The sequence below is a fragment of the Nyctibius grandis genome, chromosome 6 (assembly GCF_013368605.1).
Source record: "Nyctibius grandis isolate bNycGra1 chromosome 6, bNycGra1.pri, whole genome shotgun sequence".
Lineage (NCBI taxonomy): Eukaryota > Metazoa > Chordata > Aves > Nyctibiiformes > Nyctibiidae > Nyctibius > Nyctibius grandis.
The window spans coordinates 70,058,865-70,076,789 of record NC_090663.1 but is presented as its reverse complement, the minus strand read 5'-3'; the positions used below and the strand labels follow the sequence as shown (position 1 = coordinate 70,076,789).

General features: G+C 36.2%; 1 protein-coding gene across 1 annotated transcript in view; it reads right to left on the bottom strand.

Moving 5' to 3' along the window:
- Positions 1-17,925, bottom strand: part of LRBA (LPS responsive beige-like anchor protein) — a 432,022-nt gene that overhangs the window by 57,995 nt on the left and 356,102 nt on the right. Inside the window, 1 exon segment of the mRNA XM_068402600.1 lies at positions 1,236-1,403. Within this exon segment, the coding sequence (XP_068258701.1) occupies positions 1,236-1,403 (168 nt within the window).

Sequence of the window (17,925 nt, the reverse complement as noted above, 5' to 3'; positions counted from 1 at the left end):
ATCCAGCCATCACTTTTGGTACTTAAGCCAGTCCTTGTGTAACCCTACGTGCCCTGCATACCCCCCAAACCTTTCCACTGCATCCACGAGCCAGCTACAACCCACAGTGTTGCTATGATGTGAATTTCTCTACAGAGGCTGTCAAAGTGCCCCAAACAGTCGGATAGCCAGTACATACAGAGAAAATAGTATTATTTAAAATAATAATTGCTTACTTCTCAGACTTTCTTTCAATAAGCAATAACTTAAATTAGGATTAGCCTAGATTCTACAGCAAACTTCAAAACTAGTATTTGTAAGCAGAAATCTCTTCATTCTTGTTTTCAATCAGTTCACACATATATTCCCTGTTGGTATACATCTAGCCATCCTTTTAAATAAAATTGTTGATAGCATTCATATTACTTTGTTCTCAGGGACTCAGAATATTTTATAACAAAGTACCAGTTACATTTATTCTATAATTAATATACTTGCAGCTATACTCGATAGCAATGTATTGTCTGAACAGATGACATAAAACTGATCAAAAAACTGTTTTAATCACCAACCCCACCCTGCCCTTTTTTAAAATTTTTTTTTTTAAACAGCTGTTTAGATGAAGGAGGGAGGAATCTTTAAGCCCACAATATCTTAAGGGATACTTTAGCAAACAGATTTTTCTGAATGGTGCTGAGTCTAAGTGAGACTACTGATCTTTCCAATGTTTAAATATTTACTTTTGCGTATGAAAAACACAGGACAAGTTATTATTAATTTGATAGCAAGCCAAATAAAAATAATGGAAGCTACAAAACTATGGTGTTTGATGTGTACTACATATGCAGGATTGCATTAAAAAAGAATTTTTAAAACTGAAAATAAATTCAAAAGCATGAGCCAAATGAAGGTTGCACACTGCCTTCTGCCATTAAGATCCAGTACTAGTGAACAAAATGACTGCCCTCAGCAACTAAAGCAATCCTTGAACATTTATTTTTATATTGGCATCCAGTTTGTGCTGAATCCAGGTGCACAAAGTTTAAGAACAACCCACATGCCTGTTCTCTTAATTTTGCATGCTGTGACAACTGGTTCAGGCACCTTGCATTTGACTGGCCTGTAGCCAAACCACAAGAGAACACAAAGATTTGAACATTTTCCGGTAGCCTTCGAACAACATGGAGTCGTTAGACTTTCAACACTGCAGTGGTTAACAAAGGTTTTCCTTTCCTATATTTAAAGTGCAAACTTACCTCTCTCAATACGGAATCTGTTATTGAACTTAAATTAACAGCTCCTTCATAAGTCAAATAGTAGAATACATTCAGGGACCTAACAGCCTCTGGCCCTTGCTGTTTGTAGCCAAAAATCAGATCAATCCACTGGTGAAGCTGGCAGGAAACAAATTCACTTTCTAATGCCTGTGAAAAAAACACACACAAAATATATAAACTTGAGTTTGCCAGATAGTCATCATTTAGTAGCAGTAGAAGCATTTTTTTAATAGTGTACAAAATTATCTTAACAAGTCTAAATACAGAATTGATAACAGTATTTTAGACATTCTATCAAAATAAAAAGGTGGGCCCTGCGATAGATGCCAGAGTCTCGCGCCCTACTCCCCACTGACCAGAAGACCTTGCTTTTTAAACTATAATAGTGGGAATAAGAAAAAAAGCAGTAAGTGGAAAGCATTTATGGACAGCCGGGCTATGTTTTTATGAACTCTCAAGATGAAATTGTGCTTTTCTGTGTGATCTGCATGGTGAATAATAACAGCATGATAATCTCATTCTGACAGGCAGAGAAAAGATTGATAGACCTGGGGAAACTGAACTAACTAGGGATGTTAGGGTACAAATTATTTAACATGCTGGAATATCAACTGGCTATTACTTTTATGCATTTCTTGCATATATCTCTTATACAAACCTGTATAGAAACAATACTATGCTGAATGATTAAGCCACTTTTCTGAAGATGGTATCCAGTTATAACCCAATCCGCAAGACAAAAGCACCCACACAATAATGAATCTCTCCATAATGGTATTAGATACAGAATAAATATATTAAAAGATAACTTAAAAATCCTTGCCAACTAAGTAGTTAATTCATCTAGATTAAATCACTAGCAGGATCTGCTTTCTTATGTTATACAGAGGATTCAATATATTTATTTGAATGAGCAAATAAAACAACGTAACAAAGTCTGATATCTAACGAAACGAATGGCATTTTCCTTGTAAAGGAAATTCCTAATTTTGAGCAGAGGAAGTCAAAATTAATCTGAAACCTGAGGAAATCACTCTGCAATTTGCACACAAAAATGATGGGTTTGTTTCATTAACAGATGCCTGAAAACAACATTTAAATTGACACATAAAAACAGCAATTGTCTTAATTTGTGTGGTGCACTCCACACAAAAGCCTTAAATATGTTCAAATTAGAGCAAGCTGCTTGATTGTCACTGCAGTCTCATGTCATATTAATGCATGACAAACATTAAACCATACACTTAAATGGCAATTTATATCATTTAAATGTTTACTGCCACACCAGATCATCACTCATTTAAATGTGACTTTCTGACAGCTAATTTCAGTTAATTTTCCTCGATTCACTTAATTAGAACTTTCAATCAAGGAAAGACCTGTGCAAATCTTCGACATCATATCATTTTTTTTTTATTATTATTATTTTTATTAGGATTCCCAGCCACCAAATTGCTGAAAGCATTCTTTAAAATTAATTACCACACAGTATAGTATCTCTTTGGATGATCATATGGAAATACCTTAAAACATATATGCTTAGACAGGATTTTTTCTTTCTTACTTTTTCCTTTTTTTTTTTTTTTCAATTAAAAAAAACCCCAACATTTAGACACAGACACACAATTAAAACTATAAAAAACCACAAGCGGGTCAATTAAAAATTAATGATTTCAAAATTGTTTAATAAGATAAAACCAGTCAGGAGTCTCATGAGTGTCCATAATACTACAATGTGCAGCCATAAAATTCTACAGGGCTCAGCAAATGACAATGATAGGAATTAATTTTCTTTCTATCCTGCTAAAAAAAAATTAACCCTAGAATATACTTAGTGTTATCATTATAACTATTTAATGTCAGGGAAAAAAGCATTAAGAACTTGTGATTTTTTTTTATATATATATACATTCAGTATGTCCAGAGGTGGTTCATATTTTCCTTTTCTTCAAAAGCTAGATTTGTAATGGGTCATATTACCCTCACAAAGCATTTGGACATGAATAACTAAAGGAATATCACTCTGCAATCTCCTCAGATTAACATATATAAATGTGACTTTTTCTTAAAACAGCAAAGCTAAAACACGCTCTTTGCCTTTTCATGGAACGGTTGGGAGCCATCCTGAATTTATGTTTCTTTTTCAAGTTTAAAATTATTTTACACTTGTAATTTATACAGATTCAAAAGTAGATAATTTTCTTTTATTTTTTTTTCCACATTAGGCCATTTAAAATTTATTTTTTTTTTAATTTGGCAAATCAGAAATAAAAGGGCCAAATGAAAAATTACTACAGTCAGCTTCAATACCCAGGACCCTGAAGGACAGACCAAACATAGCAAGCAAATTCAAAGGCTAAATCAGCTTGCCTGTCATTTCAGGTTCACGGTTAAGCTCTTGCTTGGAGGGAAGTGCTTATGCTACGACCCAATCGATGGAGGAACAATAGTTAACAGTCTGTATGATGATTAAAAAATAAAAGTAGACTTTCAAGGAAAATAACACAATGTACCAGTACATGTGATGCACTTAAATAGTATATACCAGGGTGGCTATAAAGTATGGGTACTCCTTAAAAAAAAAACATTTGGGGAGGGAAAACATTCCAATTTGCATAACTATCCAGTTTTAAAAAGGAGGGTTTTTTTTAAAAAAGAAAAGTTACTGTTAGCATTTACCTCTTGCAAAACCAAACCAAGGGTATCGAGTGCTAAGCATTTAGGATTACTTAAGCATCTAGGACAGTCAGGGCTCATTAAGGCTCAAGTTAAATACGGCATGCAGCCACGGGATACTAACATCTTTCCCATGCTGCTCTTAAAGCAAACCAATCAATTGTTAGCGCTCCCACAGCAGACCAGTACATCATTTACTGTGTGCTCTGAGGAAAACGTGCAAACCAAGAAATCCTCTAAAACGTCCAGCATAATACAGTAATATTCAATCCTACTGAGTTATTGTAAAATAAATCAGTGACTAATGCCCAATTGTTAAAGGATCAAACAAGACCATGAAAAAACCATCACGTGAAGCCACACACAAATTGTCAATTCTGTCCACAGGGACCCATATTAACTTTGACAAACTGTCTTGGGGCTGATATCTGTTTCTTTAATGAGATCTATTAGGCAGAGACTAAAACACTTGAGATATGCTAAAAAGTACAGTATACAGATGTCAAACACGAACACCTATTAGTAACTTTCATTTCTCCATTCCCAAGGTAGAAACGCTTCAGACACATCAACAAATTGAAGCTTTGATCTTACAAGGAAATTTTAGTTTATTTGTAAATATTTTTCAAATACACAATCTGGTGTCACTAAATATGTGCAATCAAAACTACTTATTCATGAATGACTCTGAAATTCATTATTTTATGTGCATCTTTTTCTGCCCTGTTTTCTGAAAGGAATGAATGGAGAATAATTTCCTGCTAGCAACCGAAGACTTGTTATCAGTCTGATACTGATACAAATGATTTGGTAAAACATGGTCGGAACGACAAAACCCTAAAACTCACAGGCTAGGAAAGACTTTTCCTTTTTCCAGTATAAATACTCTAACCATTTATTATGATATATTTTCCCAAACAACATTATACCCTTGGAATCAAGATTTGTATCTTTAAAGTGACTACTATTAGCTTTTGCCCTCTACTTTTCTTTCTGGTTTAGATTATGTAATGACATATGGCATATGAAATAATGTCTATTAAAAATGAATATCTACTGTACTTGGGATTGGGATGTTCCAGTGCTGAAATTAGATGAAAAGATTAACTGTATTTCTTTTCACCAGAATAGATATTTATTCATAATCAAGCTATTCAGAAACAGACCACAGACTCGCTTGCCTTATTCCTATGCTGATTAAAGCAAAGTAATCTTGAAGCAGAGCATAAAGCATGCATGTAAATCTTATTTGAAAGACAGAAAAGAAGTCCAACCTATACAAAATGTGTTTTATATAGTCAAAATGAAAGTAGAAACTTTGATGAGAAACCAAAACTGCTTCTCATGCATGGATAATCTTTCCTATTCACTCAATTAAAAAACCCCAAAAACCTCAGGAATACACTAAGTCGGCAAGTAAGAAATTACAAATCTCAAGTACAAATAATTGCCTATTATGTTTAATGGGCTAAATATTTTAATTCCTCTTTGAAGTAAGGAATTTCCTTTGAAACACTTAAAATAATTGAGTCTCTTTTTTTACATTTCATTTGAAAAATATTTATGTATGAACAGAAAAGCATGAATTAGGATTTCACACACTTTTAGCACAAACAACTTTGACGTGAAAAATACTCTTCTTGAACAAGACAAAGCATCCGCATAACTGCAGCCCCAGGTAATTACTTTAAACTAAGTACGTATTCTGGCTTGGAAGTATATGTGCGCACGTACATTTAAAAAAAAACAAAACCCAAACCAACAAAACCAAACAACTGGAATTATGTTTGCATGTGCAGGCTTTCAGACACAAGTTGGTAATGCTGCCTTAACATTGATATATGACCTTTGTAAGTTACAATGAAGAAGGCTGTTTTTTTCAGCCTAATTAGAACTGTTTCAAATTTTCCTGCTAAATATATGATAGAAAGTCCTTTCAACTTTTTTTTTTTATTCTAGAGTTTCTTTCCATGTCAACCTTGTTCCAATCAAAATATGTTTTGAATTAAATTATTTTGATTCAATATGTGGATCACATTTCACTTCTAAGATTGAAAGTCCAAAAAGGAAAAGTTTAGGCTGTTCAAACAAAGCAAAAGCAGCCACTTTGCGGAAAGCTATTCACATTTACCAAGACTGACAAATTGTTTGTGTGCACCATTAGGTCTAGTTTCTGCAATAGTTGCCAGATTTCCTGTCCTCCTAATAACATATTAACCCTTGAAGTGCTGACTTTGTCTTTTGAGGTTTCTCAGTAACCACTAGTATTTAAAAGTAAATTACCAAACACACTTTCACTAGCAATACTATTTGATCACACGGGTAGACATCTGAGGAAAAAAAAAGTCTCAAAAAGCTATTAGAAAGATATTGAACCCAAGCCTGCCTTGAAGATATCAGGAGGAGGAGGAAGAAGACAGCAGATGTACTAAGGAGAAAACTCAAGAGTTCTGCACGAGGTAATACAAATTTCAAAAGGATGAAACGGACATCAAAACCGTTTACATGATTGGTGGTTCCTAACTTGCTAAATAACTGTTCCAAGCAAATGCATATAGTTTTATTTACTGTATTTTGCAATTTGTTTTAAACATTAAATATTCAGAAAATGAGCAATTACTTTACAGCTTATGTTGTAAGAACTATCTCATTTTTCCTGGTGTTTGTGTGTGTTCCAGAAGTGGACTGCCAATATATTCTTCATTACTGTTATAACCAAAGTTAGTATTTTACTTTATTTCTCTACTTGGTTACCAACACCAGGATAAAACAGAAAAAGAACTCTGGAAAATATAATCTTAATAAAAAGATTTAACTCAGATGCTTTACTGAAGACAACTGATCTTATAGAACAAAGGATATCAACAATCTGAGAAGCAGCTCAGACCCAGGAGATCTCTGGAAGATAAACTTCCCTTCCTCTGCTCCTTCTACTTCTCTGTATTTAACAATAAGGTACTAACTAATGATGAAAGAGAAAATTTGCGTAATAGTGTAACTTAATGAAATAGAATTTTGTGGCAAGGTATATTCTGCATAAGCAGCACGTAAACAAAGAAAAATATTTTGCAATCTAATGACTTGAACTCCTACCAGAATTTATCAAATTATTACCAAAATAAGAGTGAATTAGTAGCACATTTAGCTAAAAATCTCGAGCACTTTTGCATCTTTTGGTGATTTCTATATTCAGTCTACAACTGTTATTTTGTAGTTTAAATGGACAAGTCAGACAGCTGTTATGTATTTTATAAAATGAAAGCTACATTTCCTTTGAAATTTGGCTTTAATCTCAACTGAAATGTCTATCATTAGGTGCTAGGAGTAAAAGATTTAGGTGACTATGAAAACTTGCCTTGGAGTGTTCTTAGCTACTCTTTCCATAAAGGAGTGATCACCCTTAAAAAAAATATTTCTTAGTATATCCATGAGAATCTGTGATATTTTAAGGCAAAGTTGCTACAATTTGCCATAAACAGTATATAGATAAACAGACCAAATATTGCATTTTGTGGTTAAATTTCAAAGTTTAGACATCTACCTTAAGTGCCAACAGTGAAAACATTTACACAGATGTTTATCTTTACTCTTGTGAGCAATTCCACAGCCTTCATAGTAGAACAACTTAGAAAGGTGAAGTAAAGCATCCTGGCTTGCAGGATCTCCAAAGTTACCCGTTAGAAGAAGACACAAGCATATGGCTGTTAGAACATTTAGAGAGCTAGACTTAAAACCACAAACTTCCAAAGATGACACTACAGTGTAGAGAAACTGAAAACAGCTTAAATAAAGCCAACACGTGTTCCAAAGCAGTGTAGTTACGTCACGTGCTGAATAAGGGCTGATTTGCCCACAGTGCATGTAATTGGTATATCCTTTTCCTTGAGCTTGCACACTGGTACTCAACAGTTAATGAACTATAAATTCACATGTTGGCTTACCTCACTTGTTCACATATCTACTGGTCATGGTTGTAATAATAGTAACTTCCCCATTGAAAAAAAAGAGTGGGCAAAACCCATCTCAGCCAACTGGCTCCATAAACCAACAGATGCTTTTCAAAAGGCATACCAAGATTGGCCCCTTCCTAATTGTTTGATTTCTTCCCAGCCAGAGGCAGAAAAGATGCAGAAGAATTGTGACAGGAACAAAAAATGATCAGGACATCTTTATTAAATTTCCCTATGTGAAAAAATAATATATAAAAGCCATAATTAATTACAGTTGTGGAATCACACAAATGGCTATCATTATTCATAACTGTGATAATACGAAGGTATGTGGCTTGCATTTGTCCTTCCCCAGAGACACACAGAAAATCTAACCATGACCGGTTAGACCATAACTATTTATTACTACAAATATAGCTAAAAGCAAGTATTTATAACACCAGGAGGTGTTGCTGATTTCTCCATAATTTCCACCTCCCCCCACCACACCCCTGTATTTTTTGTCCACATTTAAAATGTCTGCTACATTGTCAGAGGATTCTCTCCTCCAGAAGAGTAAGCAACATCCCAAGGCCAAGACAGTGAATGAAAATCCTTTTTGAAAATCCTCACACACAGCACCAAAAGGAGACAGGAAACTCCCTCCTCTCTGAAATTCAGCAATTCCTCTCCCATTTCCTCCAGCACTTGTTTGCATGAAGACTGACAGCCTGGATCTGGAACCTATTACCCATGGAAGCACAGGCTGTTAACCACACAGCTGACAGTTGGCTCAGTCAAATTAGTTTAAATGAAGTTTTGTGTTAAAAAAAAAAAAACCACCAAACACCAAAACCCCACAAGATATGACTGTATGTCACAATGCAGTGTTGTGTACTGATCGAGCTGACCGAGCTGGCAGTGAAGCTGTGCAATCGTGTTAGCATCCCGTGCTGCCAAGCTAACATCTTTCCTCTCAGAAGGTTAACATAGGTATACTGCTTCTAACACTTCAGCTAACTTGCATACTTCTAGCCAAGGGACTCCTGCGTGGTGTCTCCTTGAGCCTTGTCAACGTGATCACAGTTGCTTCCGAATGTCAAGTATTAGCCAAAGACAAACTGAAAGGTCAGAGCACTACACACTTCTGAAAGGGCATTTGTCATGGTAAACAGTGATTCACCTTTTTATGTTACAGACTCTTTCCCCTTAAGAGAGGGGTGCAAAACACACACTACAAACCTTTAAACCATGTAAAATTTGCTTGCCTTTGAGGATGAACAAGTTTTTTCACTGAAGCTAGAAACAGGCCAAACTCTGAAATTCAGGAAAGCGTTATGCTTAGAGTACACTTACCCAGTGGTGGGGTTTTAGCTTACTTATACTAAACAAATACATAGCTAGCATAACTGAAATGTAATATATGGTGAACCTTTGTGAATGCAGTGAAGGTCATGAAGTTTTAGAAAACATCTGAAGCACGAACCGAACTTGCATGATCAAAATGCAAAAAAGGTTTATGTGAACACAGACAAAACTACACCTGAAACAGCTTTCATGTTAAGTATTAGGCTGGGTACTACCATCCCATTTAAACCTCAAATTAAAGTTTAAGCCTACGCACACTGTCTGGTGAATAACAGCACAACACACTTCAAACTGGGAGAAACTAGTGATTTTTAAATTTATTTTGCATCTAAACTGCTCGTACATTTATTCCTTCTAATTTACTCTGTAAGCCCTAAAAGTCAACTGTTGCTTTATTTTTTCACTCTGTTTCAACAGCTTGCAGCATTTACACTGTGCTTTGATGTGTCACTTGTACATGCAATTCACAAGAACTGCGATGATCAACAAGCATTAGTATGCATGTAAGAGGAGACAGAAATGGTTGCAAACACATGGTCTTCAAATCATGGCAAACAGCACAAGCAAACATCTTAGAAGAGCTGTAAAGACTAATTTGTCTTTGAAGCAAGTTCTGGGAAAAAAAATGTTCTAGAAAAAATTGTTTAAGATTAGGAAATGGTATGACAAAAGGTCAAGGAATTTAAAATTTAAAACACAGTTTAGATGCAAGTCAGGCGGACCAGTCATTTCAATCTTGTCCTTTGACTTATCTGCTAATTCACAGAATAGAAAGCATTCAAGAGCTTTTGGAGAACAGAACAAAAGATCTAGAAAGGTAATTAGGGTACCACATATGAATAATTCAGTTACAAAAATGGGAAATAGCACTATATCATCACATGGCACAAATATGTAACCCACTTTGGGGCTAACCTGCATAGATAAGCAAGGGATCTGCTTCCTTGCCATGATTATGAACAGTGAAGCCCTGATCTTTTACAAAGACATTCTGAGTGGTTGCTTAGGATGACAATACAAGGTATGTTTGGCAAGGACATCAGACTCCTTAAAGCTGGCATTTAACTGGAATGACAAAGAATCATTATTTGACTTGAACATTGACAGAGAAACTGAGAATTTGTGCATCAAGGGCATTATCAGCTTCTATATTCAGCATTTAAGAAAAAAATCAGATTTGTGGAAGGTACTTTTTGGAAAATGAAATGGTCTTTGCAAACTTGCCCAAACACAGAAGGTTCTCATTTGACAACTTGTTCCTGCATATTTGGCTAAGCCAGCTACCAGGAAGGAAGTCTGGATCCAGATGACCTGGTGCTCAGGGTGGCTCACCTTCTACCAAATACCCTAGGACAAGAACTTCCACAGCCCTGTGATTACGGAGGACACTGCCCCAGTCTTGACTCTTTGTCATGCCCTGTCCCAGTGGATCCCCTTGGCTGTCTCCCGCTCCCTGGGAGTAGTTTGGCTGGTGCTGAAATTTGTAACAGAAGAAAGAGATCTTAGGAGTCAGGTTCAATGCTTGAGAGAAATCAAACTGAAAATGGATTATATTTGTAAATTACTTCTTAAAATCTCCACCCTTAGAAAACACAAACACTCTCTTTTTTATTCTAATTTCACCATGCACTGCATGCTGAGTTTCAACTAGTTTTGCTCATAATACTTTCTTACAGATAGCTTAATTTCTTCTAGATTTTATTGCCTTCTTTTACCTGAACTGCTTCAGATTTCCACTATGACAGCTGTACACAGAAAGACAAGTGATATATTGAGTACATTGAGCATGCTGAGGAAATCAAGGCGTAAACACCTCCAAGTGCAACAGACATTCTGTAGCCAGTTGAGAGCAAACTTTTCATAACCTTTATATTACTCTGCCATGAACCGTGTTAGTGAGAAGGGCGTAGGAGATGAATACTATTAACGTTCAGAGGTTATATGCTGAAAAAGCATATGGTCAGTCATTAAGATTTTAATGAATTAAATTTTTCCAGTTATAAGCTAAATAAGATGCTAGAAAACCCTAGAATTTTCCCTTATATCAATAATGTGATTTTTTTCTTCATAGAAGATGGCCTAAAAAAAACCAACATATAGAAATAAAATAAAAATATATTCAATAAATCAGTATTTAACTCCCACCTTCCAAATAACCATTTAAGTCAGAGGCTGAACTCCCAGAGACAGCTCTTGCTCTTTACAGGGCAAACAAGCAAGCAACTTCCTATGACATTACTTTCCAGTATGGAAAAAGAACAAGTTTAAAAGAAAATACATAAACCAAAAAAACAACACAACGTTATGCCATGATTTTAAGTAGAGACAACCAAATTACAAGGTTTTAATCAAATAACATTCGAATAAAATGACCTACTCTGACCGAGGGTAACACTACTAAATGAATTTTTTAAAATAAAATCCCATACCTGTGGCATACAAGCTTTCTTACCCAGAATAAGGTAAGCGCAAGGACATTACCAAGGCCTTGTCTCAAAGTCAGGGCTGTTCAGAACCAGAACAGACTGATCTCACCCAGGAAAGCTGCAGGTCCCCATAGTCCCTCACCATCACAACCACACAACAGAGCAGTTACTGCAAGTGGTTCACATCCCTTCTGCAATCTCCATAACCTAGACCTGAACGAACTTTAGCTGAGCAGAGGGGAAACGAGCACTGTTTTTACAAGGTCTGGTAAGTCTGTATTTTCAGTTCTACCCTTTATTTTGCCATACACGCAGCTGCTTTTTTTTTTATGCCAGGCAGATACCAAAGAGCAAAGAAACTTTTTTGTAGTATTTGGAAACAAAAAAAGAAAGCGCACCGGGCTTGCAACCGGCCTGCTGCCGAGCTCCAGGCCAGGGGCCAGGCCCAGCCCTCCCCTCGGCTGCTGACGGCGGGGAGCCGGCCATGCCCCGGGTGACGGGCACTGCCGCGGGGAGCCGGCCCTGTCCCGGGTGACAGGCCGAGCCGCGAGGGGCCGCCCCGGCCAGCGCCGCCGCAGGGGTCGGAGGTTCCCGCCCCGGGCAAGCGCTGCAGAAAGCGCTGCCGTGGGCACCCCGTCGTTGCAAGAGAAAAAAACGCCATTTCTGCCCGCCGGGGAAATCACTCGTGTTTGACGAGAACGACGCGATCCCTCGGCGTTTGCCCCGAGGAGCTCGCCCCGCTCTCACGGCGGGCGGAGCGGCGCCCAGGTGCTGCTTTCCCTGCGCAAGCAAAAGGCCAGCAGCGCGGCAAGAGTTAACGGGGCGGGAGGAGGGGAGGGGGCGGCGGGGGGGCACAGGGAGTTAATCAGGGAGCAGATCCAGAGCCAGGCATGGCGAGGCCTCGCTAATGAGCCTCAAGTACCCTGCAGTGGCTTTCAAACCTAACTGGCTTCAAACGATGCCACCCCGTGACAGAGTACTGCTGGCCATACGATGAGGGTGATTAGAATAAATGACTGGAGTAATTAACTCTGATTGGGAACCACCTGACTGGAAAGAGAAGCTAGGAGCTGTTTAGCCGATGGTCTTCTGGTAGCAAAAGGAAGCTTTCCTTTACTGCAGTGTTTGCCTGCGCTAAAAGAGCTCTTCCTTTCAAATAGGTATGTGGTGGCACTAATGAAAAGCAGCTTTCATTCAAGGGCCTCCCCAGTCATGCTGAAAGGGGGAGAAAAGAAAAGCTTCAAAGTAGAACTCATTTACTTCATCCAAACCCCACTTTGGGGAGCCTGTAGTTTGTATTAACACCAGAACAAAATATTGGTTAAAAAAAGACGACTTTTTTTTTCATAGGAAGTTTAAACATTTTAAAGACACCTGTGAGTTGTTGGTTTGTTGTTTTGGTTTGGGTTTGTTTTTTAAATACAACTATTAAGGCCTTCATAAAGAAATCCACTTTGCATTTTCTATTTTTCATGCCCATGTTGCCAAATTTTCCGAAGTATGAACACGGTTCGTTCCCTCTAGCGCTGGGAACCTTTTTTTTTTTCGCTATGGAAAACATTTTTCTGGAAATAGGATTGGCAATCTCCAGCAGCCCTTAGGCAGGAAACATATTCGCCACACATTGGCTTTCTCTACCACGCTATCTTGCCACTTTATTTCACAAAGCACAATTACAAAGAGTGAGGGCATTACTACCTGCTGTTTTACAAGCAATCAGCAATTCATTGTACCAGTGTTGTCCTGTACCTGCTGAGTAAATGCTTTAAAAAAGTTCCACTAACTGCCCAGTGACAACCTACAGTATGGTAGCAAAAGCAATTCACCAAATGTTTATACTGAGCCTCTGATTTATTTGACAGCTTTACACCTTCAAGACATGATATAATTAAATGTTTTGACAATGAAACAAAAACTGTATAAATTAGAAAGTCGTTAAAGAGGTACAGTATCTAAAATTAAAATGTAGTACGGGTATAAAATACAATTTCTGAAATGCTCCTATAAAATAGATAAAATGTATTTAACTTTTAAAGAGTGATTTTTTTAATGCTTAGACTTTCTGCTACTGTATTAAACTGTTATACATCTAAAAAATTCCTAATTTAATCACTGCATGAATGCAGTTCAAGAAAATTAAAAATACAATTCTATGTTATTTTAAAAAGGCGATCAAATCATGACTTAAGCAAAAATAGCAGACCTAAAATATTAGGAGACTTTTTACAAGTTAAAATACTAAGCAGTAACTTAATTTATTGTGTCAATTGTTATTTTGATTGTTTCAAAATATAAATCAACAGCTGCCACGATGGCTTAGGGGACAAGTAACATGCTATGATGTTAATCCTACCCCTCCAAGGCACTCTAGTTCAAGCCTCAGACAGCCCTTTGTGCCTGCGTAGACTAGCGAGATGCAAGCTGGCACTTCCTACCCTAGAGAAGAGGGCACACATTGCACAAGGAATGCTGAAAATGGGGTTCAGAAGGAGAAAAACTAGCTGCTGACCATGTCTGTGTTCATGGGGTGACCAAGGAGAACAGCAGGAATCACTATTCATGTTCAAAATTAAAATGAGCGTGTTAAAAGTCGAATTTTATAATTGAAACAAATGTCCCTATACTATGGTTGCTCACTCTAAGGTCAGTTCATATCTTTAAAACGCAGTTTCATTATCATTTTTGGTAATATGTGTATAAAATGTGAGCTTATTGCTAGACTTAAAAGCTAATTGTCTAAACAATGTATAATTATATAACCATTATTTAAACATTAAAGCCTTTAAGCAACTATGTGAAAACATTTAGAATCAACTTTGTAATGCAGCTGAAGAGCACTGTTGTTCTGAAGGAAACTGTAATCCAGCAAAAGGTAACAATGACCAGTTGTTTATAAAAACCACTGAAATGTTTGGGAACTAGCTCACATTCTCATGCTATGTTTATGTTTCCATTTATCATCCTTCTCCTTGAGAAGATAGCTCAAAAGGAAGAAAGACTAGAGAACAAAATTTTGTTTAAATTACACATGCAGACATCAGGTAATTTAACAAATTGAGGCAAAAAAGGAATGCCTGTGTATAGCTTAAATCATTATTGCATTAAATCATTTTCTCCTTTCTCTCTCTCTCTCTCTCCCTCCCTCTCTCTGAGGGACCCATCCTTGCAGTGTGGTTTATATTTATTTTGTATATTCAGCTTTGCCAAGAACTTCTAGCTCACAAGTGAAGAAAAGGAACTAGAAATACAATCAGAATGTAAGAGTATACTATGGATAAATGTTACTGCAGTCTTGTTAATCAAGTAACAGACCCGATCTTTGCTTAAAGTGTGTATCTTAATGATTGGTTCCCACTCTCTTCATGCTTCCCTTCCTATTGTAACAAAATATAACACAATATAATATTCTGCCCATAGAAAATAAATTGGCAGTGATTGGACAATTTCAGGACTGGCACAGTGGGCAAATGGAAAACAGTTATTCATCAAACTGTTCATTAGGAGCATTATACGATTTGGTTACTTATGACTGTGGTGGACTATTTCTGAATAGAAATCTCTTTTTTTCCACTCATAAATTTCTGAAGCCACCTACATTTCCATAATGATGTACGTGATAACTGAATGTGGGGAGATTGTTTTTCCTTACACTTTCATTGAAGAACATTCAGGAAGTTACCATTTTGTTTAATCAAATGTTTGGGTTTCAATTCCAGATTCAGTTACATGTCTGCCCTCCAACTACCATGGGGTTTGAAATAAATGATTAAGAAAACTGTGTGAATCAAAGTAAAACAGGCTAGCGCCCCTTGGAAAGAACTTTACCTTAGTCTCATTGTCTACTTCATTATTGTTACAAGAAATACCTGGGACAACCACAAATAAAGAGCCACATTTGAATTTTTTTTTTCTGTGACAAGCTGACAAGAGAATTCTTGCCACACAAGGATTAGACAGGGTATGCTTGCTTACTACAAAACCATCCAAAGTAAAATGAACTTCTCTAACTGGTCCTATTGAGTTATTACTGTATTTAATTCAGAGAGTGGCACAGAGGAGGAGTGCTGGTTGAGTACATCAGCCTTAATGCAGAATATTCCAAATGTTTATAAATGTAATGCTAGCAACCATTTGTTAATCGCTCAGCTTACAGTGCCCTCAATTCTCCAAATACTTTTTTTCCCCTCAGAATGTCAGTAAATTCAAGTGAACATACTAAACAAACCATCAAAGTAATGGACATTTATGCAGCCACCATGCAGGTGGATTTTTTTATATGAAATGTAATAATAGAGTGTGTTCTACTACTTCTCGTAGCATGCATGCACACATACTAAAATCAGTTCGGAAACATTTTTCTATATTAATATAAATCTTGCTATTGTCACTCCACCTAGGAAGTGTTGTAAATTGCTTTATAAAATAATTCATGGTAAAGTTCTAGATTAAAAAAACCCTTTCCTTTCACTCTCAAAACAAACTTCTATTATAGCAATACTGAGAGTCTATTCCACGTATCAGGTAACATGGAAATACATGGAAAAATTCCATCTTACTCAGAAATCCTTTAGACAAAGTCAGGATTCGCCACTTGTCCTAACGCATACAATCAGCTAGACAATAACATGTACTATCCGCAACCATTTTAACGTTACAAATGAAAGCATACAGGATGCTGGACTAGAAATCCAGTTAAATTTGATTTGCATACATGTACAATGTATAGAGGAGTCTTGAAATGGTGCTTGACTGTTCCTGAAAGTGTAATCAAGGAAAACTTTCAGTGACTTTACATAATGGCCTTGCCACTGAGATGGCAGAATTTGCTACGTGTATAATTTAATGTAATTCATGCTTTAAATTCTTGTAAATCAGTTACATTAATCCCTATTTTTATTGGAACAACCACCTTCTCCAGCTTCCTCACGTGCAGGCAAACAATAAAATGACCAATGCCTTTCCACGGGCAAAAAGTGACTTAGAAAAAGATTTGTCTATCTCTACATTTCATTCTTTTGTAACTAATCTGGTCTGTATTCATCTCTTAATTGTGGTAACGTTGATGTTATTTTATTAATGAAATATTTTTGGAAAATTTCAACCTCTAAATGAGAGCAGACATATCAAATGACCCCACGCCCTAACTCATAAGGAAATGAAAACTGGAAATACTGAAGTATCGTAACCTGCAGTTTTAATGGAAATGACAAGCAGAGATTCTGCTACCTAAAACCTTTCTCAAATCTTAAAGCATTTAAGTAAATGCCCTGTTCACCAATTTTTAAAAAAATCACAACAGCCACTTTGAATATTAACAGAATTAATCACAAAAATCTGAGAATTAATACTATAACAATCAGAATCACAAATGCATATATTTCAAAGAGTTCTATTGCATTTTTTTATAAATTTGTTTTAGCTTGAGCAGGCTCCCCTCTTGTTATTTACATACTAAATATAGACATGATATAGTGTAAAATCTAGAACTTTTAAAATGTACATTTATAAAATCCCTAGGCATTTAATCACAGGAACTTCTCACGTAACATAGTAAACGCCGCAGAAGGCTTTACATATTTATGTCACTCATGCACTGTACATACACTAAACAAGCCGTTTAGTTTTCTTTTTTTGCAAAAATACACCAGGCCACATTATACAGATTTAGCATAGCACTACAGAAAATAAGGGAAGTGTGCTATGATTTATTAGCCAATTAAATGCATAATTACCAATTTTTCCTTCAAATTACATATGAAAAGCCCTATTGTTGTGAGCTGAAATGAAATTTTTAGTGTTTGACTATTTGCAATACTAAAAACTTTCAAAGAAAATGTTCAGTTTAGTGTGTACACACACACACAGATAGAAAGGAAGATAATAAAAAACTTTTTACCTGCAAAAATGAAAGTGTGTATGTGGGAAAAATCGTGATTATCAAGACATGATGACACTTTAAATTGTATGGTTTCATATTTGACATAACTATATCTGTTTCTGCCCAAAACCTGAAAGTTAAGATGTTGATAAAATATTTTCCTGGACATCGGAAGGCTTGAAATAGTAAAATGTAAAAGGTTCTTAAAATCAATTTGTGTTAATTTTTTTTTTTTTAAGTATTGCAATTATCTTACTGTCTTGAGCAGAGAATATATGTAAGAAATTCAGTATCACACTCTATGCACAAAAGGAAAAATAAAGATGCTTGTAGAAAAGAGATTCCTTAAAAGCTTGTGACTCAGTTATAGACAGAAACTTCATCAGCTGCCT